The 25,116-nt window shown below is 46.9% G+C and overlaps 1 protein-coding gene across 2 annotated transcripts; it reads left to right on the top strand.

Annotated features, from left to right (window-relative positions):
• Positions 1-59: 59 nt before the first annotated feature.
• On the top strand, positions 60-14,689 carry LOC306998721 (uncharacterized protein). Of its 2 annotated transcripts, XM_079612996.1 has the most exons (5): positions 60-969; positions 10,549-10,649; positions 10,728-10,797; positions 10,897-10,980; positions 11,082-12,164. In XM_079612996.1, the coding sequence occupies exons 1-5, from the start codon at positions 735-737 to the stop codon at positions 11,594-11,596; spliced, it is 1,005 nt and encodes a 334-aa protein (XP_079469122.1). In that variant the 5' UTR covers positions 60-734; the 3' UTR covers positions 11,597-12,164. The 2 variants fall into 2 exon arrangements, with proteins under 2 accessions (XP_079469122.1, XP_079469121.1); XM_079612995.1 differs by lacking the exons at positions 10,549-10,649; positions 10,728-10,797; positions 10,897-10,980; positions 11,082-12,164 and adding an exon at positions 13,658-14,689.
• Positions 14,690-25,116: the final 10,427 nt, after the last annotated feature.

The raw sequence follows: 25,116 nt of genomic DNA on the forward strand, positions 1-25,116 counted from the left end.
GCTGATTCCGTTTTTCGTCAAAAATATGCAGAACACCAGCTTTCATTTTTTTTGGGTGCATACAAATTTTTTTTACCCATTTCCGGGTTTTTCAGAAGCGGCCGTCGTCATAGTTGGGTAAACTTCTATAGCGGCGAATGAGAGACTACGTTAAATATTTTTTTTGTGTGTCTTCCAATTTGCTCAAATTTAGCAAAAGAAAAACTCACAATAGTGTTTTCACAACTTTTAAAATGAGAAAAAAATACAGAGAGATTGACAACGGCAGTTCGAAGGGAGAAATAATTGTACTATCGCGTTAACTCGTTTTTTGTAATTCGATTGCAAAGGTAATACAATACAAAGTATATAGTGTTATAAATGTACATTGAAAAAAAAAATGCAGGATTTACGATGCTGATGACAGTTAAAGCGAGTCATCACAGACTTCATTTGCGAGATTTAAATCGAATGATTCCCGGATGGTTTATAGCGGCGCTTCTACACCAGGATTTACGGTACAGAAAAGCCAGGGCGAAATCTACTGGTCCTTTAAACGGTGACGTCCCTCCTCCAGGAAAACGGTCAACTGTTCAGTGAGATTTGTGTAAACACTACAGTACATGCTCGCCTGTGCGCGTCCTCGAACCCAGCGCGTGGCTGAAAGAGAGAAGAAACACCAGATTGGACGCAGAGCTCTTTGTCAAACACTTCACAGATCATAGCCTTGTGTTATTCGCCATCAAGCGGCTCTAATGTCTGCTTCGGCTGATATCCACGCGACGCTCGCGTCGATCCTCGAGCGCTTCGCCAAATGCGCGCTGCTGGAGATGAGTCGCGCGGTGGAGCAGGAGATGACGCGCCGGAAGATGGAGGTCGAGACGCTGATGCTCAAACTGCAGTTTACCGAGAGCGAGCTGCGATCAGCCCGACAGAACCAGTCGAGCCTGCGCTCAGTGGGAACACAAGTCAACACCGGCGGACAGAGAGGTACTTCCGTTCACACGCGACACTGTTTACACTCGACATGATGCGGGACTCATCCCTGCCTTCTGCTCATTTCACTCTTTAATCATAGTGGATAAACTTCTTCCGCTGGAACGACTTCCTTTAAGCGGTGACGTATGCAAGGCCTCGCGGCTGTTGAGCCAATAGCTAGAGATCTAAGATTTGACCCCGCCCCTTCAACCTTTTGTTATCCCTTCAAATTTGTTATCACAGCTTTTGTCAAATCAACTTTGATATTTAATATGGTTCAGACAACATAGTATTTTAAGTTTCTATTTATTAAACCAATCTCCTTCATTGTATTAACTTACATTGTTTATTTCAATGAACTCAACATTTTAAGGCAACCAGGTTAACTTACTTTTTTAAGTTAGACCAACAATCATTTTTACAGTGCACATTTAACTAGCAAAATCCCCTGTTTACAAGCCCATTAGCTTGAGTTCTTGCACTTTGAAGATGAAGGAATAGGCTAACGTAGAATTCACTCGTGTGTTCGTTTTGACAGACACAGCCGTTCTGTTAGTTTAAACCGTCGGTACACGCCACCAACTTAGGTAAGCGCTACTACCCTAACAAAAAGTGCCGGGGAAAAAAACCCAGCTACCAAAAAAAATTAAGTTATGAAAATGTTCTTTCTGAATGCTCTCAAAAATCAGGTCAACGTGTGATCTCTGAGCTGCTGTGAGTGAGTGGAGGCGGAGCTAATTTACATATTTCTAGGACGCGTAACACTGAATGAGGCACGGGTGTAGAGTTCCACCAGTTTTTCAAAACCGTTTATTATTGGTTATGCGATTGTTAAAGGAAAGTTCCATTTTATAATTTTGCAAACATTGGAACATTACTTTTGAGTGTTCTCTGGTCATTCTGAAATTAGTTAACTAAAATAAAATAGAAAACGTTTCAGTAGCAATGTATTTAATGCATTTATATTAATGTTTTGAGAACATTCTTGAAGACCAAATAACTTTAAACAAACGTTCTGTTATTGTTACTGGAATAACCTTTTTATAACTTTAAAGTCCCCTGTAGTCAAACATTAAAACTCATCTATGATAAAGTTATGCATTCAGATCTGCCTCTGTTCTGGTAATAACATCCACTTTTCATCATCTAATTTTCACATTCTCATTCCATATGCTTTGGTTCAGTATTATTATGTTACAATACCGAAGTAAAATGGGTTGCAAATTCTAAATCATTTTAACTTTAAGTATTAATGCTTATTACCCTTGCAAAAACACATTATACAACAGATAGGCTAGCTGTGTACTGTTGTTAATACCACTTATAGGGATAATTTATACAAAAATGATCATTCTTCTATCATGTACTCGCCCTCATGTCGTTCCAAACCTGTATTTCTTAATGCAGCATGCATAATAAACACGCAGATGCATGTGAACGGGAGTCATTTTGATAACCTTTTTTTATCTGTACAGAGGAAAAAACTTGTGTCTGGTCGATGTTTTGTCTTTTGTCAGCCTCCTCTGGTCGATGAGGCTTTCACAGGGGAGAGTCTAGTTGACACAATTTCTGCTGACACTTCAGGGATGCGTTGTGGTCGTGTGTAGTAGGGATGTTAACCGATGACCGTTTGACCGATGGTTGACCGTATCAACGTTAACCGATCAAAGTTGTCGGTAGTCGGTAAAAGTTAGCCGTCTCATTTCAAGATCTTTTGTGTGAAGTGAACAAATCCCTCACACTCAGGGCCCTATTGTAACGCTCTGAAACGCAAGTGTCAAAGCGCAAAGCGCAAGTAACTTTGTGGGCGGATCCCGACGCTGTTGCTATTTTCCCGGCGGGATTAATGACTCTTGCGCCTGGCGCAAATCTAAAATGTGTTGGTCTGAAGTCGCTTCATTATTCATAGGTGTGGTTTGGGCGTAACGTGAAATAAACCAATCAGAGCGTCCTCTCACATTCCCTTTAAGAGCCGGCGCGCTTGTTCCACGGCGGATTGCTATTATAACGGCGGATTGCTATTATAACGGCGGATCGCTATTATAACGGCGGATTGCTATTATAACGGCGGATCGCTATTATAACGGCGGATCGCTATTATAACGGCGGATTGCTATTATAACGGCGGATCGCTATTATAACGGCGGATCGCTATTATAACGGCGGATCGCTATTATAACGGCGGATCGCTATTATAACGGCGGATTGCTATTATAACGGCGGATCGCTATTATAACGGCGGATCGCTATTATAACGGCGGATTGCTATTATAACGGCGGATCGCTATTATAACGGCGGATCGCTATTATAACGGCGGATTGCTATTATAACGGCGGATCGCTATTATAACGGCGGATCGCTATTATAACGGCGGATTGCTATTATAACGGCGGATTGCTATTATAACGGCGGATCGCTATTATAACGGCGGATCGCTATTATAACGGCGGATCGCTATTATAACGGCGGATCGCTATTATAACGGCGGATCGCTATTATAACGGCGGATCGCTATTATAACGGCGGATCGCTATTATAACGGCGGATCGCTATTATAACGGCGGATCGCTATTATAACGGCGGATTGCTATTATAACGGCGGATCGCTATTATAACGGCGGATCGCTATTATAACGGAGGATTGCTATTATAACGGCGGATTGCTATTATAACGGCGGATTGCTATTATAACGGCGGATTGCTATTATAACGGCGGATCGCTATTATAACGGCGGATTGCTATTATAACGGCGGATTGCTATTATAACGGCGGATCGCTATTATAACGGCGGATTGCTATTATAACGGCGGATCGCTATTATAACGGCGGATTGCTATTATAACGGCGGATCGCTATTATAACGGCGGATTGCTATTATAACGGCGGATTGCTATTATAACGGCGGATCGCTATTATAACGGCGGATTGCTATTATAACGGTGGATTGCTATTATAACGGCGGATTGCTATTATAACGGCGGATCGCTATTATAACGGCGGATCGCTATTATAACGGCGGATCGCTATTATAACGGCGGATCGCTATTATAACGGCGGATCGCTATTATAACGGCGGATCGCTATTATAACGGCGGATCGCTATTATAACGGCGGATCGCTATTATAACGGCGGATCGCTATTATAACGGCGGATCGCTATTATAACGGCGGATCGCTATTATAACGGCGGATCGCTATTATAACGGAGGATTGCTATTATAACGGCGGATTGCTATTATAACGGCGGATTGCTATTATAACGGCGGATTGCTATTATAACGGCGGATCGCTATTATAACGGCGGATTGCTATTATAACGGCGGATTGCTATTATAACGGCGGATCGCTATTATAACGGCGGATTGCTATTATAACGGCGGATCGCTATTATAACGGCGGATTGCTATTATAACGGCGGATCGCTATTATAACGGCGGATTGCTATTATAACGGCGGATTGCTATTATAACGGCGGATCGCTATTATAACGGCGGATTGCTATTATAACGGTGGATTGCTATTATAACGGCGGATCGCTATTATAACGGCGGATCGCTATTATAACGGCGGATCGCTATTATAACGGCGGATCGCTATTATAACGGCGGATCGCTATTATAACGGCGGATCGCTATTATAACGGCGGATCGCTATTATAACGGCGGATTGCTATTATAACGGCGGATTGCTATTATAACGGCGGATCGCTATTATAACGGCGGATCGCTATTATAACGGCGGATTGCTATTATAACGGCGGATTGCTATTATAACGGCGGATCGCTATTATAACGGCGGATCGCTATTATAACGGCGGATCGCTATTATAACGGCGGATTGCTATTATAACGGCGGATCGCTATTATAACGGCGGATCGCTATTATAACGGCGGATCGCTATTATAACGGCGGATTGCTATTATAACGGCGGATTGCTATTATAACGGCGGATTGCTATTATAACGGCGGATCGCTATTATAACGGCGGATTGCTATTATAACGGCGGATTGCTATTATAACGGCGGATCGCTATTATAACGGCGGATCGCTATTATAACGGCGGATCGCTATTATAACGGCGGATCGCTATTATAACGGCGGATAGCTATTATAACGGCGGATCGCTATTATAACGGCGGATCGCTATTATAACGGCGGATTGCTATTATAACGGCGGATCGCTATTATAATGGCGGATTTGCCAGCGCACGCCAGGAGCGGTTCACAGCCGAGGAGACCGACGTTCTCGTCAGGGCCGTAAAACACAGAGAAGTGACATTGGGGATGATGAGAGAAACCCACCCAAATCAGCTACGGTTAAACAGGCGTATAATGTAGATGATTTTTTTTTTTTAAATGTAGATAGATCTTTTTCACATCTTCACGGACACAACAATGATTTCCCTCGTGTGTTAATATTTTTCCTTGTAATAATGTATGATTTGCAAAAATGAAAACTGCTGCGTCTGTTTATAATTATTAGAGAATCAAAGTGGATGCGCGTTAACACGCTACATAATGGCAGAGCACGCGCCCTTAAAATACCATATCACTAACGCGCGGCGCCGCTGTCTTTAGACTGTTTTTTTCCTGGTCAGTGGCGCAATTGCTTTCTAAAACTGGAAAATAGCACCAGGGAAGTTTTGCGCCGGAACACGCCTCCTCTTTGCGCTGAACCGCCCCCGCGAGCGCAAGTTCATTTCCTAATTTACCGACGTGCGTCTGTGGAGGGAAAAGTCCGCTGTGCACGGGTGCAAAATAGGAATGATACTTGCGTCGGTGTTCAAAGTCAATTGCGCTGGGTGCAAGATAGGGCCCTCAATGTTTCATTACTCGCCAATAAAAACATTTGGCGCGAGGTCACAGCGTTTGGGTTCGTGCGCTCACAAGGTTTGCGAAGAGTAAAGGCTACAGGCTAACACACTCGAGGGTCAGAGCCAGGGCAGACGACAGGAGGAAGCGTGCAAAGAAAGTAGTGTGTGGGACCATTTCACCAAAAGAATGACAGATGTAAGTTGTGTGATACTCCAGTGCTTAAATATGGAAATACATTACATCTACATTTCAGTGGTAACAGATAAGGTGATGATGATCATCATCTTTCTTTATTATTGTTAGCACTACCTCAAACTAAAGCGGCGTCTCTTCGGTTCGGAGCTGTCATTTTCTTAAATGAGCCGCGGCAATGTTTCAAATTAGCTACTAACGCTAGACAAACGCCTTTATTTTCAACGCGATCACCTTGTACCCAAACCATTTCAAAACTAAGGAGGCGTTTGTCCTCCGATTACATACAAGCTCCTCGGGGCGGCGTTTTCGGGACTCATGTTTCACGCTGTAGGGGATTTTAAAAAAGTGACATGAGTGGAAGGGCGGCGCCGTGTGTGTGTGAGCGGCAGAGAGATGCGACAGAGTTGCGAAATTGCAGGCACGGCTCGAAATGGCTAGTATTTTAAATAGCGTAGCATATTTTAAACTAATCGATTAACCGGTTTCAACCGGGTAATGAGGCTCGATGGTCGGTCAAGACATTTTTTAGTTTTCGCCGTCCCTAGTGTCTAGGTGCAGGTCCTCCATCTAATCTGGATACGGCCGGATCCGGCTGACTACATCATGAGTTGTGGTCGTGTCTAGGCGCAGGTCCTCCATCTGATCTGGATACGGCCGGATCCGGCTGACTACATCATGTGTTGTGGTCGTGTCTAGGCGCAGGTCCTCCATCTGATCTGGATACGGCCCGGATCCGGCTGACTACATCATGAGTTGTGGTCGTGTCTAGGCGCAGCTCCTCCATCTGATCTGGATACGGCCGGATCCGGCTGACTACATCATGTGTTGTGGTCATGTCTAGGCGCAGGTCCTCCATCTGATCTGGATACGGCCCGGATCCGGCTGACTACATCATGTGTTGTGGTCGTGTCTAGGCGCAGGTCCTCCATCTGATCTGGATACGGCCCGGATCCGGCTGACTACATCATGAGTTGTGGTCGTGTCTAGGCGCAGGTCCTCCATCTGATCTGGATACGGCCCGGATCCGGCTGACTACATCATGAGTTGTGGTCGTGTCTAGGTGCAGGTCCTCCATCTAATCTGGATACGGCCGGATCCGGCTGACTACATCATGAGTTGTGGTCGTGTCTAGGCGCAGGTCCTCCATCTGATCTGGATACGGCCGGATCCGGCTGACTACATCATGTGTTGTGGTCGTGTCTAGGCGCAGGTCCTCCATCTGATCTGGATACGGCCGGATCCGGCTGACTACATCATGAGTTGTGGTCGTGTCTAGGCGCAGGTCCTCCATCTGATCTGGATACGGCCGGATCCGGCTGACTACATCATGTGTTGTGGTCGTGTCTAGGCGCAGGTCCTCCATCTGATCTGGATACGGCCCGGATCCGGCTGACTACATCATGCGTTCTGGTCGTGTCTAGGCGCAGGTCCTCCATCTGATCTGGATACGGCCCGGATCCGGCTGACTACATCATGAGTTGTGGTCGTGTCTAGGCGCAGGTCCTCCATCTGATCTGGATACGGCCGGATCCGGCTGACTACATCATGTGTTGTGGTCGTGTCTAGGCGCAGGTCCTCCATCTGATCTGGATACGGCCCGGATCCGGCTGACTACATCATGAGTTGTGGTCGTGTCTAGGCTCAGGTCCTCCATCTGATCTGGATACGGCCCGGATCCGGCTGACTACATCATGAGTTGTGGTCGTGTCTAGGCGCAGGTCCTCCATCTGATCTGGATACGGCCCGGATCCGGCTGACTACATCATGTGTTGTGGTCGTGTCTAGGCGCAGGTCCTCCATCTAATCTGGATACGGCCCGGATCCGGCTGACTACATCATGTGTTGTGGTCGTGTCTAGGCTCAGGTCCTCCATCTGATCTGGATACGGCCCGGATCCGGCTGACTACATCATGTGTTGTGGTCGTGTCTAGGCGCAGGTCCTCCATCTGATCTGGATACGGCCCGGATCCGGCTGACTACATCATGTGTTGTGGTCGTGTCTAGGCGCAGGTCCTCCATCTGATCTGGACACGGCCCGGATCCGGCTGACTACATCATGTGTTGTGGTCGTGTCTAGACGCAGGTCCTCCATCTGATCTGGATACGGCCGGATCCGGCTGACTACATCATGTGTTGTGGTCGTGTCTAGGCGCAGGTCCTCCATCTGATCTGGATACGGCCCGGATCCGGCTGACTACATCATGTGTTGAGGTCGTGTCTAGGCGCAGGTCCTCCATCTGATCTGGATACGGCCCGGATCCGGCTGACTACATCATGTGTTGTGGTCGTGTCTAGGCGCAGGTCCTCCATCTGATCTGGATACGGCCCGGATCCGGCTGACTACATCATGTGTTGAGGTCGTGTCTAGGCGCAGGTCCTCCATCTGATCTGGATACGGCCCGGATCCGGCTGACTACATCATGTGTTGTGGTCGTGTCTAGGCGCAGGTCCTCCATCTGATCTGGATACGGCCCGGATCCGGCTGACTACATCATGTGTTGTGGTCGTGTCTAGGCGCAGGTCCTCCATCTGATCTGGATACGGCCCGGATCCGGCTGACTACATCATGTGTTGTGGTCGTGTCTAGGCGCAGGTCCTCCATCTGATCTGGATACGGCCCGGATCCGGCTGACTACATCATGTGTTGAGGTCGTGTCTAGGCGCAGGTCCTCCATCTGATCTGGATACGGCCCGGATCCGGCTGACTACATCATGTGTTGTGGTCGTGTCTAGGCGCAGGTCCTCCATCTGATCTGGATACGGCCAGGATCCGGCTGACTACATCATGTGTTGTGGTCGTGTCTAGGCGCAGGTCCTCCATCTGATCTGGATACGGCCCGGATCCGGCTGACTACATCATGTGTTGTGGTCGTGTCTAGGCGCAGGTCCTCCATCTGATCTGGATACGGCCAGGATCCGGCTGACTACATCATGTGTTGTGGTCGTGTCTAGGCGCAGGTCCTCCATCTGATCTGGACACGGCCCGGATCCGGCTGACTACATCATGAGTTGTGGTCGTGTCTAGGCGCAGGTCCTCCATCTGATCTGGATACGGCCGGATCCGGCTGACTACATCATGAGTTGTGGTCGTGTCTAGGCGCAGGTCCTCCATCTGATCTGGATACGGCCAGGATCCGGCTGACTACATCATGTGTTGTGGTCGTGTCTAGGCGCAGGTCCTCCATCTGATCTGGACACGGCCCGGATCCGGCTGACTACATCATGTGTTGAGGTCGTGTCTAGGCGCAGGTCCTCCATCTGATCTGGATACGGCCGGATCCGGCTGACTACATCATGTGTTGTGGTCGTGTCTAGGCGCAGGTCCTCCATCTGATCTGGATACGGCCGGATCCGGCTGACTACATCATGTGTTGTGGTCGTGTCTAGGCGCAGGTCCTCCATCTGATCTGGATACGGCCCGGATCCGGCTGACTACATCATGTGTTGTGGTCGTGTCTAGGTGCAGGTCCTCCATCTGATCTGGATACGGCCCGGATCCGGCTGACTACATCATGTGTTGTGGTCGTGTCTAGGCGCAGGTCCTCCATCTGATCTGGATACGGCCCGGATCCGGCTGACTACATCATGTGTTGTGGTCGTGTCTAGACGCAGGTCCTCCATCTGATCTGGATACGGCCCGGATCCGGCTGACTACATCATGAGTTGTGGTCGTGTCTAGGCGCAGGTCCTCCATCTGATCTGGATACGGCCCGGATCCGGCTGACTACATCATGTGTTGTGGTCGTGTCTAGGCGCAGGTCCTCCATCTGATCTGGATACGGCCCGGATCCGGCTGACTACATCATGAGTTGTGGTCGTGTCTAGGCGCAGGTCCTCCATCTGATCTGGATACGGCCCGGATCCGGCTGACTACATCATGTGTTGTGGTCGTGTCTAGGCGCAGGTCCTCCATCTGATCTGGATACGGCCCGGATCCGGCTGACTACATCATGTGTTGTGGTGGTGACTAGGCGCAGGTCCTCCATCTGGTCTAAATCCGGACTGAAAATCCTCGCAGATATCATTTCTTTCTAGGAAGGAACACAGTTGTGAGGATACGGCTTTTTCTAATATCTTTGACAGAAATGGCAGATTCGAGATCGGCCTGTAACTAAAAAGTTGTGTTTTTTTAATAAGAGGTTTAATAATAGCCAGATTTTTTTTTTTGGTACGTATCCTAATGTCAAAGATGAATTAATTATATCAAGAAGAGGATTTATGAACTCTATAAGCATCTCTTTCAGTAGCTTAGTCGGCATAGGGTCCAATGGATTTGGAATGACATGAGGGTGAATAAATGAGTGATTTCTGAGAAACACTGTTAAAAGTGGATCAGACCGAGCGCCACAACACACTTGTAGCCAATCAGCAATAAGGGGCGTGTCCACTTATGATGGGGGAGGTGATTGTGACTTTGGGGGCGGAGCTATCAAGATGGGTAGAGGCGTTTGTTTTGGTGATTTTAAATATCAACAGCATTTCTCAGAAATCGCTTACTGCACCTTTAACAATGCATGTTGCTAAATATGTTTAGCATATGTTGCATTTCATCCTTTTTAAAAAAAAATGTCTCACCAGAGGTAAACCTCAACTGCGTAAAGATAAATGAAAATCATGACGGAGAATTACAGACGGAGAGACACACGGACGTTTCTTCAGCACAGACGTTCACACTGAACGTAAGGATTCTTCATTATTAGATTCTTCTTCGGTGTACGTCATAGAGTAACCTGATTCTTTGTCTTTCTAAACTGCAGGAAGACGGAATCAAATCCATTCAGATCAAAGAGGAACACATGGAGGACGAGCAGTGGGACAGTGGACCGAGTAAACACACTAAGAATTATGATAGTTCTTTTCTGTTTTATATTAGATGCCAAATATAATTTTCTAATATACTTTGTCAATGATTGATTTCATCCCTAGTTTCTCCTGCTCTTTGCCCGTTGGGTCCAGATGTGGAAGACCAGGATAGTTTCAGCACGGGAACAACAGGACCATCTAGAGTTGGTCAGAGATCACTTCATATCAGGACTAGTTCAACTAACCAGTCTTTAGAATTATGGGCCTCTCTGAATTATGAACTCTGTTCTTTGTTCGTCAATCTGTAGGTAGTGATTTTATGCTAGCGAGTAAAATGAAGCCCGGTGGAATGTGGAATTCTCCGGTGTCCGAGGAATATCCAGTGAACTCCGTAGCCCAGAGTTTGGACGTTTCTCCTCTGGAAACCGGTGAGAGATTCGTCACAGGTGTGTCTCCGAACCGCCGGCACGTGGACGAGCCGTACAGAAGCGCTGCCGCTAACCATGCGCTTCCAGCGGCGTCAGATCACAGAGGAGACACTAACGCAGAGAGAAGCTCTCGCTGCCCTCAGTGCGGAAAGACCTTCACTACACGCTTCTACCTGAAGATCCACCAAAGAATCCACACCGGAGAGAGACCGTACACCTGCCCTCAGTGTGGCAAAGGCTTCTACTGCAACTCTCACCTGATCTCACACCAGCGCTCGCACACCGGAGAGAAACCCTACAGTTGTGAAGAATGCGGCAAGTCCTACTCACACTTGAACTCGCTAAAACTGCACCAGCGCAGCCACACTGAAGAGGAGGCGTATGCGTACTGGTAGCATTCACTGTCACAGATCCATGCTGACAAGATTTTAAGAAATGCCACATTGTTTTAAATTTGACTTGTTTTGACATACTTTATAGAATTTTGTAATATTGCTTTTAGTTTGATATACTTTTTTTCAGTATTCAGTATCATTATCTATTTGATAAACAACAACTGTCACATAAAATGCATTTAATTTATATATATATTAATACATTTTTTCATTTTATAGCCTGTAAAATTATGCTATATGTCTTTAATGTTGTTTCTGCTACTTCGTGTTTGTGTGAATTATTTAAAATGGGAGCATCGATAAGATGCATTTTTGCAAGTGACAATAAAACCCACGACTTTCTGATGTAAAATCGTTGCTGTCATGTTTTTCTGGACAATTTAGTTTACACTATGTATTGCATGAATATGTGTATGTTTATTTGTTGTGTTGTTTGTCTGTTCTAGAGACTTCATGTGGATGCAGGAGTCAAATAATGTCACGGATCAAAACAATAAGAGTCTCAAATATGTTAGAGGAGAAAACATTTTAATGCATAAATAAGTTAAAGGGTTACTTCACCCCCCTCCCCCCCAAAAATAATAATAATAATTTAATTAATTAGTCACTCTCATGTCTTTCCAAAACTGTAAGACTTTTGTTCATCTTCGAAACACAAATGAAAATCTTTTAATGAAATCTGAGAGATTTCTGTCCCTCTATTGACCGTCTACTCTACGCAATTTTGTCGTTTCATGAATATAATTTTCTGAAGAGACTAGATTGCTTTATTTGATAAACAGATTTAATTTAGGCTGTTAATCACATATAAACACTGAGCTATAAACTCAGCGAACAGAAACTCATTGCGTAGACTGACAATTGAGGGACAGAAATCTCTCAGATTTCATTAAAAAAATCTTCATTTGTGTTTGAAGATGAACGAAAGGCTTATGGGTTTGGAAAGACATGAGAGCGAGTAAATGATGACAGAATTGTAATTTTGGGGTAAACTATCACTTTAAGTCATCAGTTCATACTCACTTGTGTCCATGATCTCCATGAGCATCACTCGAGACTTCAGTCCCTCCATAGACAGCTACGCAACTTCCAATTTGACGCTTCAAAAAGTTCATAAAGAGTTCGTAAAACTAATCCATTTATTAATTGAGCAGTTAAGTCCAAATTTTCTGGAGGTTCGATCGCTTTATATGATGAACAGATTGAATTTAGGCTTTTATTCACATATAAAATGTATCAACTCACATCAGATATGGTAAACAGAAGCTCAAGCATGTTCACCTGACGTGCAAGAACCAATTAGGCTCATTCTCGTGTTACGCATCACGCTTGAGCTTCTGTAAGAACCAATGAGATTCATTCTCGTGTTACGCTGCACGTTTGAGCTTCTCAAGAACCAATGAGATTCATTCTCGTGTTACGCATCACGCTTGAGCTTCTCAAGAACCAATGAGGATCATTCTCGTGTTACGCAGCACGCTTGAGCTTCCGCTAGAGGTTTGTTCTCACGCTTCAAGCCCTTTCATTGTAGCTTCTCTTTATGTTCGCTGATCAATGTTTATATGTTAATAAAAGGCTAACTTAAGTCTGTTCTTTATATAAACCCATCAAGTTTCTTTAGAAAATTTGGACTAACTCGCTCAGTTCATATGGATATGTTTTATGATTTCTTTGTTAACTTTTCGAAGCGTCAAAATGGTTAGTTGCGTAGACTGTCAATGGAAGGAAAGAAATCTCTCAGATTTCATTAAAGAGATCTTAATTTTTGTTCCGAAGATTAATGAAAGTCTTACGGGTTTGGAACGACACAAGGGTGAGTAGTCAATGACAGAACTTACATTTTTGGGTGAACTATCTCTTTAATAATATAAAATAACATCATACAGTGTGTGTATGTGTGTGTATATATTTTATTAAAGGTAAATGCATTAAAATATTATCATGGTTCATTAGCCTACTGATTTGTAGAAGCTATGTAGCTTTTACACCAAGAGCTATTTGTTTTGTTGTAGAATTTAAATTAAAATATCTTAAAGACTTATGACTTGTATTTCTCCACAGGTGTAACGGCTCATGCGCGGGAAGCTCCGGCTGATCATCACAGTCAGGAAAAGGTCATTGTGAAGAATCTCTCCGAGGAGAAAGCTCACTTTTCACATGTGCCGGATGTGAATTCACAGCTTTTGAAACAGGAAGAGTCCGTAACGCCACTGAAGGAACCAGAGGAAGAGGAGCTCAGCGGACTGGAGTTCGAGATGAAGATCGAACAGGTGGAAGAACTTGTGGATCAGACTCTGAATCAAGTTCAGGAAAAGCAGAAGTGTGAAGGACAAAACCACTGCCATGATGGAAACACTCGTTTATGGTGTTCAGGGAAAGCGTTCGACCATCCGGAAAGTCTTGTGGAGTCGGAGCAACATTCCCAGAGTTTTACAGATCCATATGGGATGGAGGATCCGGTGACCGCGTCGACTCAGTCCGGTTTATTGGCTGTTCTGCAGAACGAGAGCTTTGGCTTTGAAGACATTGACTACGACTTGAATCTTCAGGATTCCCATAGAAGCTCACCCAGCACGAGCGAGTCCGACTCGACACCGTTCAACACACTCCCATCCTCACATTCAAGCTCCTGTTTGCCCAAAACTCAGAATGCCGTCAAGCACACAGGACCCAAACCCTTCCGCTGTGAGGAGTGCGGGAAAGGCTTCCCACAGAGGGGGCGGCTATTAACACACAAACTAGTGCACATGGACGAAAAACCCTTCCGCTGTGAGGAGTGCGGGAAAAGCTTCACACAGAGGAAGCGTCTTTTAACACACAGACTAGTGCACACGGGTGAGAAACCCTTCCGCTGTCAGATGTGCAGTAAAACCTTCTCCAGACAGGACAACTGTCTCCGACACATGCGCTTGCACAGCGACAGTAGTGGTGTTTATTTGTCCCCGTAGGGAAAGTAGTTTGCAGCAAGCTCACACAGACATTTAAAACATATCACAGTTGGCATGTACAAACAATAATTTAAAGCAAATCAATCTTATTATTTAGGATAAACAGACCAGCTGACCATCAATCAACACTGGAAGTAGAATTTAAAAATCGAATTGGTTGGGGGATATAAGATAGTTTGGACCTGTTTTTCATGCATCTGGGAAAGCATAAGAATAGGGAAGCCTCATGTCATTAACAATGATATTAGCTTTATTCTGCACTCTCTCATTATATATACTCTCTATACTTGTTAACTTAAAGGAACCGTATGTAAGAAATGTATTTCAATTAATCATAAAATGGCCCTGATATGTCAGTAGACATTAAGAAATCATGTTCATTTCACAAACTTATATCACTGACAACAGTAGTCTGGCCCTCAACTGATGTTGATGTTGTCATGTTGTGTTTTGGCCTGATGCGCCACCCTCCACCTATCTACCAATCACGGAGTCAGTAGTGTTTCGGCATCCGGGTTGCCAGCTCTGCTCTAGTCTTGCCATTGGAAGCCCCTTGTAGCAGCCGACGTTCCTGCTGGATCCTGCAGCCTACAAGTCAACCTCGAGTCGCAACGTCGACACCGCTCTACAGTCATTTGAAAGTGATTGCAGTACCAGTTTTGGCCACAATCTTACATACGGTTCCTTTCATTCCCAACAGTTTGTTTTTCATTGTTACTACTTTTCTTAGTGATTTCTTCTGAGCCTCTGAAGCATTACCATACCAGCAACTCAAACAGAATGTCATAATGCTTTCAATAAAAGCTCCATAAAACATCACAAGCACTCTGCTATGGACATTAAAAGACCATAATTTATTTATGAAATACAACCTCTGTTGTGTCTTCTTACTTACATATTCAGTCCACACATCCCCATACAGAGATGATGAAGCTTCAGCAAGAAAGTTGATTAGTAATGCCTTACACTACTGCGTTACAGCTTGAGACTTGACTTTGACTCTAGCTCAGAGACTTGAGACTTGACTTGGACTAGCTCAGAGACTTGAGACTTGACTTGGACTAGCTCAGAGACTTGAGACTTGACTTGGACTAGCTCAGAGACTTGAGACTTGACTTGGACTCTAGTTTAAAGACTTGAGACTTGACTTGGACTCTAGCTCAGAGACTTGAGACTTGACTTGGACTCTAGCTCAGAGACTTGAGACTTGACTTGGACTCTAGCTTAAAGACTTGAGACTTGACTTGGACTAGCTCAGAGACTTGAGACTTGACTTGGACTCTAGCTCAAAGACTTGAGACTTGACTTGGACTCTAGCTTAAAGACTTGAGACTTGACTTGAACTCTTGCTCAAAGACTTGAGACTTGACTTGAACTCTTGCTCAGAGACTTGAGACTTGACTTGGACTCTAGCTCAAAGACTTGAGACTTGACTTGGACTCTAGCTCAGAGACTTGAGACTTGACTTGGACTCTAGCTCAAAGACTTGAGACTTGACTTGGACTCTAGCTCAAAGACTTGAGACTTGACTTGGACTCTAGCTTTAAAGACTTGAGACTTGACTTGGACTAGCTCAGAGACTTGAGACTTGACTTGGACTCTAGCTTAAAGACTTGAGACTTGACTTGGACTAGCTCAGAGACTTGAGACTTGACTTGGACTCTAGCTTAAAGACTTGAGACTTGACTTGGACTAGCTCAGAGACTTGAGACTTGACTTGGACTCTAGCTTTAAAGACTTGAGACTTGACTTGGACTAGCTCAGAGACTTGAGACTTGACTTGGACTCTAGCTTAAAGACTTGAGACTTGACTTGGACTAGCTCAGAGACTTGAGACTTGACTTGGACTCTAGCTCAAAGACTTGAGACTTGACTTGGACTCTAGCTTAAAGACTTGAGACTTGACTTGAACTCTTGCTCAAAGACTTGAGACTTGACTTGAACTCTTGCTCAGAGACTTGAGACTTGACTTGGACTCTAGCTCAAAGACTTGAGACTTGACTTGGACTCTAGCTCAGAGACTTGAGACTTGACTTGGACTCTAGCTCAAAGACTTGAGACTTGACTTGGACTCTAGCTCAGAGACTTGAGACTTGACTTGGACTCTAGCTTAAAGACTTGAGACTTGACTTGGACTAGCTCAGAGACTTGAGACTTGACTTGGACTCTAGCTCAAAGACTTGAGACTTGACTTGGACTCTAGCTTAAAGACTTGAGACTTGACTTGGACTAGCTCAGAGACTTGAGACTTGACTTGGACTCTAGCTCAAAGACTTGAGACTTGACTTGGACTCTAGCTCAAAGACTTGAGAGTTGACTTGGACTCTAGCTCAAAGACTTGAGACTTGACTTGGACTCTAGCTCAAAGACTTGACTTGGACTCTAGCTCAAAGACTTGAGACTTGACTTGGACTCTAGCTTAAAGACTTGAGACTTGACTTGGACTCTAGCTCAAAGACTTGAAAGTTGACTTGGACTCTAGCTCAAAGACTTGAGACTTGACTTGGACTCTAGCTCAGAGACTTGAGACTTGACTTGGACTCTAGCTCAGAGACTTGAGACTTGACTTGGACTCTAGCTCAAAGACTTGAGACTTGACTTGGACTCTAGGTCAAAGACTTGAGACTTAACTTGGACTCTAGCTCAAAGACTTGAGACTTGACTTGGACTCTAGCTCAGAGACTTGAGACTTGACTTGGACTCTAGCTCAGAGACTTGAGACTTGACTTGGACTCTAGCTCAAAGACTTGAGACTTGACTTGGACTCTAGCTCAAAGACTTGAGACTTGACTTGAACTCTTGCTCAGAGACTTGAGACTTGACTTGGACTCTAGCTCAGAGACTTGAGACTTGACTTGGACTCTAGCTCAAAGACTTGAGACTTGACTTGGACTCTAGCTCAAAGACTTGAGACTTGACTTGAACTCTAGCTCAAATACTTGAGACTTGACTTGGACTCTAGCTCAAAGACTTGAGACTTGACTTGGACTCTAGCTCAAAGACTTGAGACTTGACTTGGACTCTAGCTCAGAGACTTGAGACTTGACTTGGACTCTAGCTCAAAGACTTGAGACTTGACTTGGACTCTAGCTCAAAGACTTGAGACTTGACTTGAACTCTTGCTCAGAGACTTGAGACTTGACTTGGACTCTAGCTCAGAGACTTGAGACTTGAATTGGACTCTAGGTCAAAGACTTGAGACTTAACTTGGACTCTAGCTCAAAGACTTGAGACTTGACTTGGACTCTAGCTCAGAGACTTGAGACTTGACTTGGACTCTAGCTCAGAGACTTGAGACTTGACTTGGACTCTAGCTCAAAGACTTGAGACTTGACTTGGACTCTAGCTCAAAGACTTGAGACTTGACTTGAACTCTAGCTCAAAGACTTGAGACTTGACTTGGACTCTAGCTCAAAGACTTGAGACTTGACTTGGACTCTAGCTCAAAGACTTGAGACTTGACTTGGACTCTAGCTCAGAGACTTGAGACTTGACTTGGACTCTAGCTCAAAGCCTTGAGACTTGACTTGGACTCTAGCTCAAAGACTTGAGACTTGACTTGGACTCTAGCTCAGAGACTTGAGACTTGACTTGGACTCTAGCTCAGAGACTTGTGAGCATCTCTGCGTATGACGTCACCCGCCTATGACGTCTCGCTCTTTCATTGGACTGATTATACAGTTGCTTCATGACGCAACACTCGGAGGTGTTCACACAAGCGCAAACGCAGCGTTTCGTTCCCTCTCAGGGAACTAAGGTTACATAACCAGAGACGTTACATGGACTGTCAAGAGACTGACAGAAATCTCTTGGATTTTATTTAAATTATCTTCATTAGTGTTTGAAGATGAACGGACGTCTTAAGGGTCTGGAACTACATGAGGGTGAGGTGAGTAATTAATGAATTTTTTGGGGGTAAACTCACCCTTTAATGTTGAGATGCTCGCATGTCAGTATTATATGTCCAATAACTAATTAAAAAACGATATATCCAATAATAAATACTAATAATACATCTTCTAATAAAAAATAATATAATATAAATAAATACAAATAAATAAATGACGTTTAAATCAAATAAATAAGAGAAAATTATATATAGAAATGGCTTTATGCAAGTCTTTTCTTTAGATTTTTATTGTTCAAGAAAATATTATGAGATGAAAAGACTCGCTGTCTATTTGACGCTGTAGTATCTTATTTTCTTGTGTTTTTTAATATAAAATTGCTTTTGAAAATTAATATAAATAGTGTAAAATCAGTTCTCTTACGTAGAGTTCTCTCGTACTGCGTCGAAGAACGCTACGGGAAAGATATTTCTTTGTCGAGATTGAAGCCTAAAATTAATCCTTAATTTTGTAATATTGTAAAACGCTTTTCTGAAGCATACAACCTAGGCGGAGCAATACAGCTCACCCATTGGCTGCTCTGCCAGAAAAGCACAGCCTATGCGAGGCCAGGACGCTGACCAATGAGGGCGCTTCGCGCCCTTCTGCGTCACCTCCCGCCCAAACAGGCGTGGCCTAGGCCTATAAATACGAGCATAGCTGTCTAACACGCCGATTTTCTAAAATTCACGAGCTACACGCATCGTTGGATTGGATTCGAGCCGCCACAGCCGTTTGGAACAAGCACCTCAGCAGGACGCGCCTCTTACCTGAAGCCGCTGGTCTTCGCCGCCTTCAGCCGCCGTTCCCTGCTGCGCTTCTCCGGCGTGGAATATCCTTTACATTATGTGTGTGTGTTTTGTGTGTGTGTTCGCCGTCGCGACACACAGTTTTTCCACCACTAAAAGAGCCGAGCGTCTTTTTCAAGATGCCTCGCACCTCCTGTGGCTCGTGTAGAGCCCCGCTCAGCGACAGGGACCACGTGCTTGTGTTTCCTGCCTGTGAGTATCACGCAGCTTCAGCTCTCGTCGATGGCGGCTGCCATCGCTGTAATTTGATGCCTACGGTGACTCTGCGGACTCGCCTGGCGTTCATTTACTGAAGCTGCATCTTTTCCGCCTGCTGTAGTGCCGCGCCGTGAAAAGCGCCGTGCTTAGCAGAGCCCGGAACCTCCCTTCACCACGAGGTGCTCGCCGCTGCTGCCGCCAGCTTCTCCGCCCGCTTCGCTGGACTCTATGATCGACGGACAAGGGCCGCTGTGTGCCGCCGCGTCCGTCATGAACGAGGAAGGTGAAGCCGCGTCTGTGGAGGAAGACTGCTTTTCTCTCCCGCTTCGGATGGGCGAGCTCCGAGGATCTCCCCTCCCCCGCCGCTCATGAGCGTCGACGGAGAAAGACCAGCATCGATGCGCTTACCGGCTGGATGGCTGTTTTTCTGCAGAGGAACGTACGTTACCGTCCTCACGACCCGCGCCCTTTTCTTCCTGAATTCACGAAGAAAGCGCGGAGTCCCGGAAAGCCCCGTCTTTAGCCAGGATGCGCACTTCTGCTTCGAGGGAAGCTACAGTGTTAAAATCCCGCCGCGGCCGGATTTCACTAAAATGTCTCGCTCGCACAGTCCCAACATACGCGACCGTGCCAGTGTATTTTGCAGTCACCAAATCAGCATCAATGCTCGTTTGCCTGCACACAAACGCCGTTTTCACGACGCCCCAGGTAAATCTGAAAATGTGTTTTCTGGTGTCCCGGCCACGGCCGATGGTGTAATGTGTGTATCCGTAATGCCCACGACTCAGTGCCCATTCATACACACAAGCACAGCCCTGCACAATACAGGGCTTGCACACATAAAATCGACTCGTGTCGGTTGTGCTTCACATGTAAGTTAGTGAACGTGCCCGCTTTTTAGTGCCCACAATCACTACACACTGCATGTCCCGTGGTTTCTGTAAAAACGAAACGAATGCACGGTCAGTCGGTTCTGATAGACAGTACTCTCTGTGCTACACGGTGTCCCGGCCACAGCCGATGATGTAATGTGTGTAACTGCAATGCCCACGACCTAGTGCCCATTCATACACACAAGCACAGCCCCACACAATACAGGGCTTGCACACATAAAATCGACTCAATGTCGATTGTGCACTATATGTAGTGAGCGTGCCCGCTTTCAAGTGCCCACAATCACTACAAGCTACATGTCAACATGGTTTCTACGGAGCTCGCACCGCGTGCTCTCTCTCTCTCAGCTGAGAGAGCTGAGCGCGCGCGCGGGCTGCCCGCTCGATAAGCGCGCCCCCGCATCACGCCATGTTACAGCACACGACTGCTCTCGTGTCGCCGCCATTTCGCGACCAGAGCCCGGTTTTTCAACCCGTGCAAGCACAGCCCCGTACAACACAGGGTCTGCACACATAAAAACGACTCAGGTCGTTTGTACTTTACATGTAGTGAGCGTGCCCACTGTCCAGTGCCCACAACCACTACACACTGCACGTTCCGCGGTTTTTCTGTAAAAACGAAACCAACGGACGATCAGTCAGTTCACAAACACAGTATTCCCGGTGTTATAAATGTGCCCGCTACCACGCGCCCACATTTATTCACAAATATACGAGCCCTACGGGCAGCCCCGTTCAACACAGGGTTTGCACACTTAAAATCGACTCAGATCGATTGTGCTTTACATGTAGTAAGCGTGTCCACTGCCAAGTGCCCACAACCACTACACACTGCACGTTCCGCGGTTTCTGTATAAACGAAACTAACGAACGGTCAGTCAGTACACAAACACAGTGTCCCCGGTGTTATAAATGTGCCCGCCACCAAGCGCCCACGTTTATTCACAAGCATAACGAGCCCTACGGGACTCGTCCCGCGCGCTCTCTCTCGACACAGAGAGCCGAGCGCGCGCGGGATGCATACTGTGTTAAACATGCCCCCCCGCCTCACACGCCACGGCGTCCATGTTACAGCACACGGTTGCTCTCGTGTCGCCGCCATTTCGCGACCAGGGCCCAGATTACATTCAACCCCTAGTCACACGTGCAGATGCATGGGAAGGACTTCCCGGGGTCTCAGAATGGGTGCTAGAGACTATAAAAAGAGGCTATTCGCTACAGTTTCATCGACGCCCTCCCCGTTTCACGGGAAAAGTCGAAACCACGGTAAAAACAGAAGTAGCACATCTACTTCGAGCCGAAATAGCGAAGCTATTGAGCAAAGGGGCCATAGAGCCTTTATCTCAAGCTCAGAGCGAAGGGGGTCTGTACAGCAGATATTTCCTGGTACCGAAGAAAGACGGGGGTCTCAGACCCATTTTAGATCTAAGGCGTCTGAACAAAACGCTAACAAAGCGGAAGTTCAGAATGCTCACGACCAGAAGTATCCTCGCGCAAATTCGCCGAGGAGACTGGTTTATGGCGATAGATCTGAAAGACGCGTATTTTCACATACAAATTGCGTCACGTCACAGGCGATTTTTGAGATTCGCCTTCGAGGGCCGGGCATATCAGTACACAGTCCTGCCATTCGGCCTATCCCTAGCACCTCGTACATTTACAGTGTGCATGGACGCGGCGCTGGCACCCCTGAGACTCCGGGGCGTTCGAATTCTGAACTATTTGGACGATTGGCTAATTCTGGCTCAATCGCCGTCAGAACTCGCTCACCACAAGACACTAATACTCGATCACCTCGAGTGCTTAGGTCTGAGAGTCAATTGGGAGAAAAGTTCACTGTTTCCCAGTCAAAGGATCTCCTTTTTAGGACTGGATCTGAACTCACTGTCTATGACAGCACAGCTGTCATCACAGCGCAGGCGAAATACCCTGCAAATGGCGAAATCCTTCCTCAGCGGCCACATAGTGCCACTCAGGAGATTTCAGAAAATGCTGGGCCTCATGGCCTCAGCCTCAACAGTGCTGCAGTTGGGCCTGCTGCGCATGCGCCCACTACAGTTCTGGTTGAGAGCGCGCGTACCGCGCCGAGCATGACTACACGGTTGCTATCGCCTCAAGGTCACTCAGGAATGCATTTCAGCCCTGACACCATGGAGAGCGTCAGACTGGTACTGGTCAGGTGTAAGCCTGGGGACTTCCTCGAGCCTGAAGGTGGTGTCCACGGACGCGTCCACCTCAGGCTGGGGAGCACTGCTCGACGGCAGTCCGCTCTTTGGCCAGTGGTCAGAGCGAGCCGAACTACCGCACATAAACTGCCTGGAAATGATGGCAGTGGACTTTGCGCTGAGGCGCTTCTGTCCCCGGATGAAAGGACACCACGTCCTGGTCCGCTCGGACAACATGTCGGTAGTAGCCTACATAAACCGCCAGGGTGGCGTGAGATCCCGGAACCTATTCAGGTTAGCGGAACGCATACTGGTGTGGGCCCAGCACAACCTGCGCTCGTTAAGAGCAATGCACGTGCCAGGCCACTTGAACGTAGGCCCGGACAGACTCTCACGGAACAACGTTCCCACGGGAGAGTGGTCCCTACACACACAGACAGTGCGTCTGCTGTGGAAAACGTTCGGCAGAGCGGAAATAGACCTGTTTGCAAACCAGGAAAACGCTCATTGCCCAGAATTCTTTTCGAAGAGCGCGAACGCGCTGGCCAGAGTCTGGCCCCGCCGCCCGCTCTATGCTTTTCCTCCTGTCTCACTCCTGCCTCAAGTGCTGGAGCGTATCAAGGAGAGCGGATGCTCAGTACTGCTAGTTGCTCCATTCTGGACGAATCAGACCTGGTTCCCAGCTTTGATGCGACTGAAAAGTACTGCCCCATGGCCGATTCCAGTGAGGAGAGACCTCCTCTCACAGGCCAAGGGCTCGATTCTGCATCCTCACCCCGAGCTTTGGTCCCTACACGTATGGGCGATAAACGGGTACCCGCTAACCTCCCAAGAGGAGTGTTAGACACGATCAAACAAGCTAGGGCTCCGTCTACTAGACGGCTCTACGCTTCCAAATGGTCGGTGTTCTCTGGATGGTGTTCAGATCAAGGTCTGTCACCACTTCAGTGTGGAGAACCGGAGATTCTCTCCTTCTTGCAAGAGCTATTGGATAAGGGAAGAACCCCATCCACGCTCAAAGTCTATGTGGCTGCCATATCAGCGTTCGTTAATCCAACGCTTGGCCGTTCACTAGGCAGGAACGACCTGGTGGTCCGCTTCCTGAGAGGCGCCAGGAGGATAAACCCTCCAAGGCCTCCTTCAGTCCCCGTTTGGGACCTTTCTACAGTGTTGAACGCTATGAAAGGGGCCCCTTTCGAGCCTATTCACTCAGTTGACATGAAACACCTGTCTCTCAAGACCGTGTTTCTTTTGGCTCTCGCTTCAGTGAAGCGTGTGGGAGACTTGCAAGCGCTCTCAGTGAGAGCTTCTTGTATGGAGTTCGGGCCAAACGACTCTATAGTCGTATTGAAACCGAAGCATGGGTACGTGCCTAAGTCCCTCAACACACCGTTCAGGGCTCAGGTCATCTCCCTGTCGGCCCTGCCGGCCTCAGAGGACGGAAATAGCTCCCTTTGCCCGGTCAGGGCATTAAGAGCTTACGTGTCCCGCTCCGCTGTTTTTCGACAGACGGAGCAGCTCTTTGTTTCGTTCAGCGGGCGCTCCAAGGGACGAGCCGCAACGAAACAGAGTCTGTCTCGATGGGTAGTGGACGCCATTGCGCTAGCCTACGCATCTAGAGGCTTGGAATGCCCTTTGGGCATCAGAGCACATTCCACGAGAGGCATGGCCTCTTCATGGGCTTGGTATAGCGGAATCTCGTTACAAGATATCTGTATGGCGGCAGGCTGGGCCTCCCCGTCTACATTTATTAGGTTCTATAACCTAGAGGTTCCTGCGTTGCAGGCTAAACTGCTCTCGGTCTAGAAGACTATGTGTAAGTGTTCCTGCCCCGCGCTGCGGCCCAGGTCACTTCAATGTTAATATGTATAAGTGTTCCTGCCCCGCGCTGCGGCCCAGGTCACTTCAATGTTTAAGCATCACTCACTGACAATGTGTCCCATGAGCATGCTATTACCCCTCATATATATCTATATTACATATATATGCTATTATGCCTTAAGAGGCACTACTATAAAGGGATGATGCTAATTTAGCCGCTCTCCCTATACTTCTTGGGGTAGGCACTTGTATACCAGGGCGCGCGCGCCCTTAGGTGTCTGTGTCGGTCCAAGAGCACGCACGGCGTTTTACATGGGGTTCCCGTAGCGTTCTTCGACGCAGTACGAGAGAACTCTACGTAAGAGAACGTACTCGGTTACTAACGTAACCTCGGTTCTCTCTAGAAGAGGGAACGAGTACTGCGTCTCATGGCCGTGCGTGTCCGCGCTGCGTCGCTTCATTGACGAAAATCGGCGTGTTAGACAGCTATGCTCGTATTTATAGGCCTAGGCCACGCCTGTTTGGGCGGGAGGTGACGCAGAAGGGCGCGAAGCGCCCTCATTGGTCAGCGTCCTGGCCTCGCATAGGCTGTGCTTTTCTGGCAGAGCAGCCAATGGGTGAGCTGTATTGCTCCGCCTAGGTTGTATGCTTCAGAAAAGCGTTTTACAATATTACAAAATTAAGGATTAATTTTAGGCTTCAATCTCGACAAAGAAATATCTTTCCCGTAGCGTTCTTCGACGCAGTACTCGTTCCCTCTTCTAGAGAGAACCGAGGTTACGTTAGTAACCGAGTACGT

The sequence above is a fragment of the Phoxinus phoxinus genome, assembly GCF_949152265.1.
Source record: "Phoxinus phoxinus genome assembly, chromosome: 5".
In the NCBI taxonomy this organism is placed as follows: domain Eukaryota; kingdom Metazoa; phylum Chordata; class Actinopteri; order Cypriniformes; family Leuciscidae; genus Phoxinus; species Phoxinus phoxinus.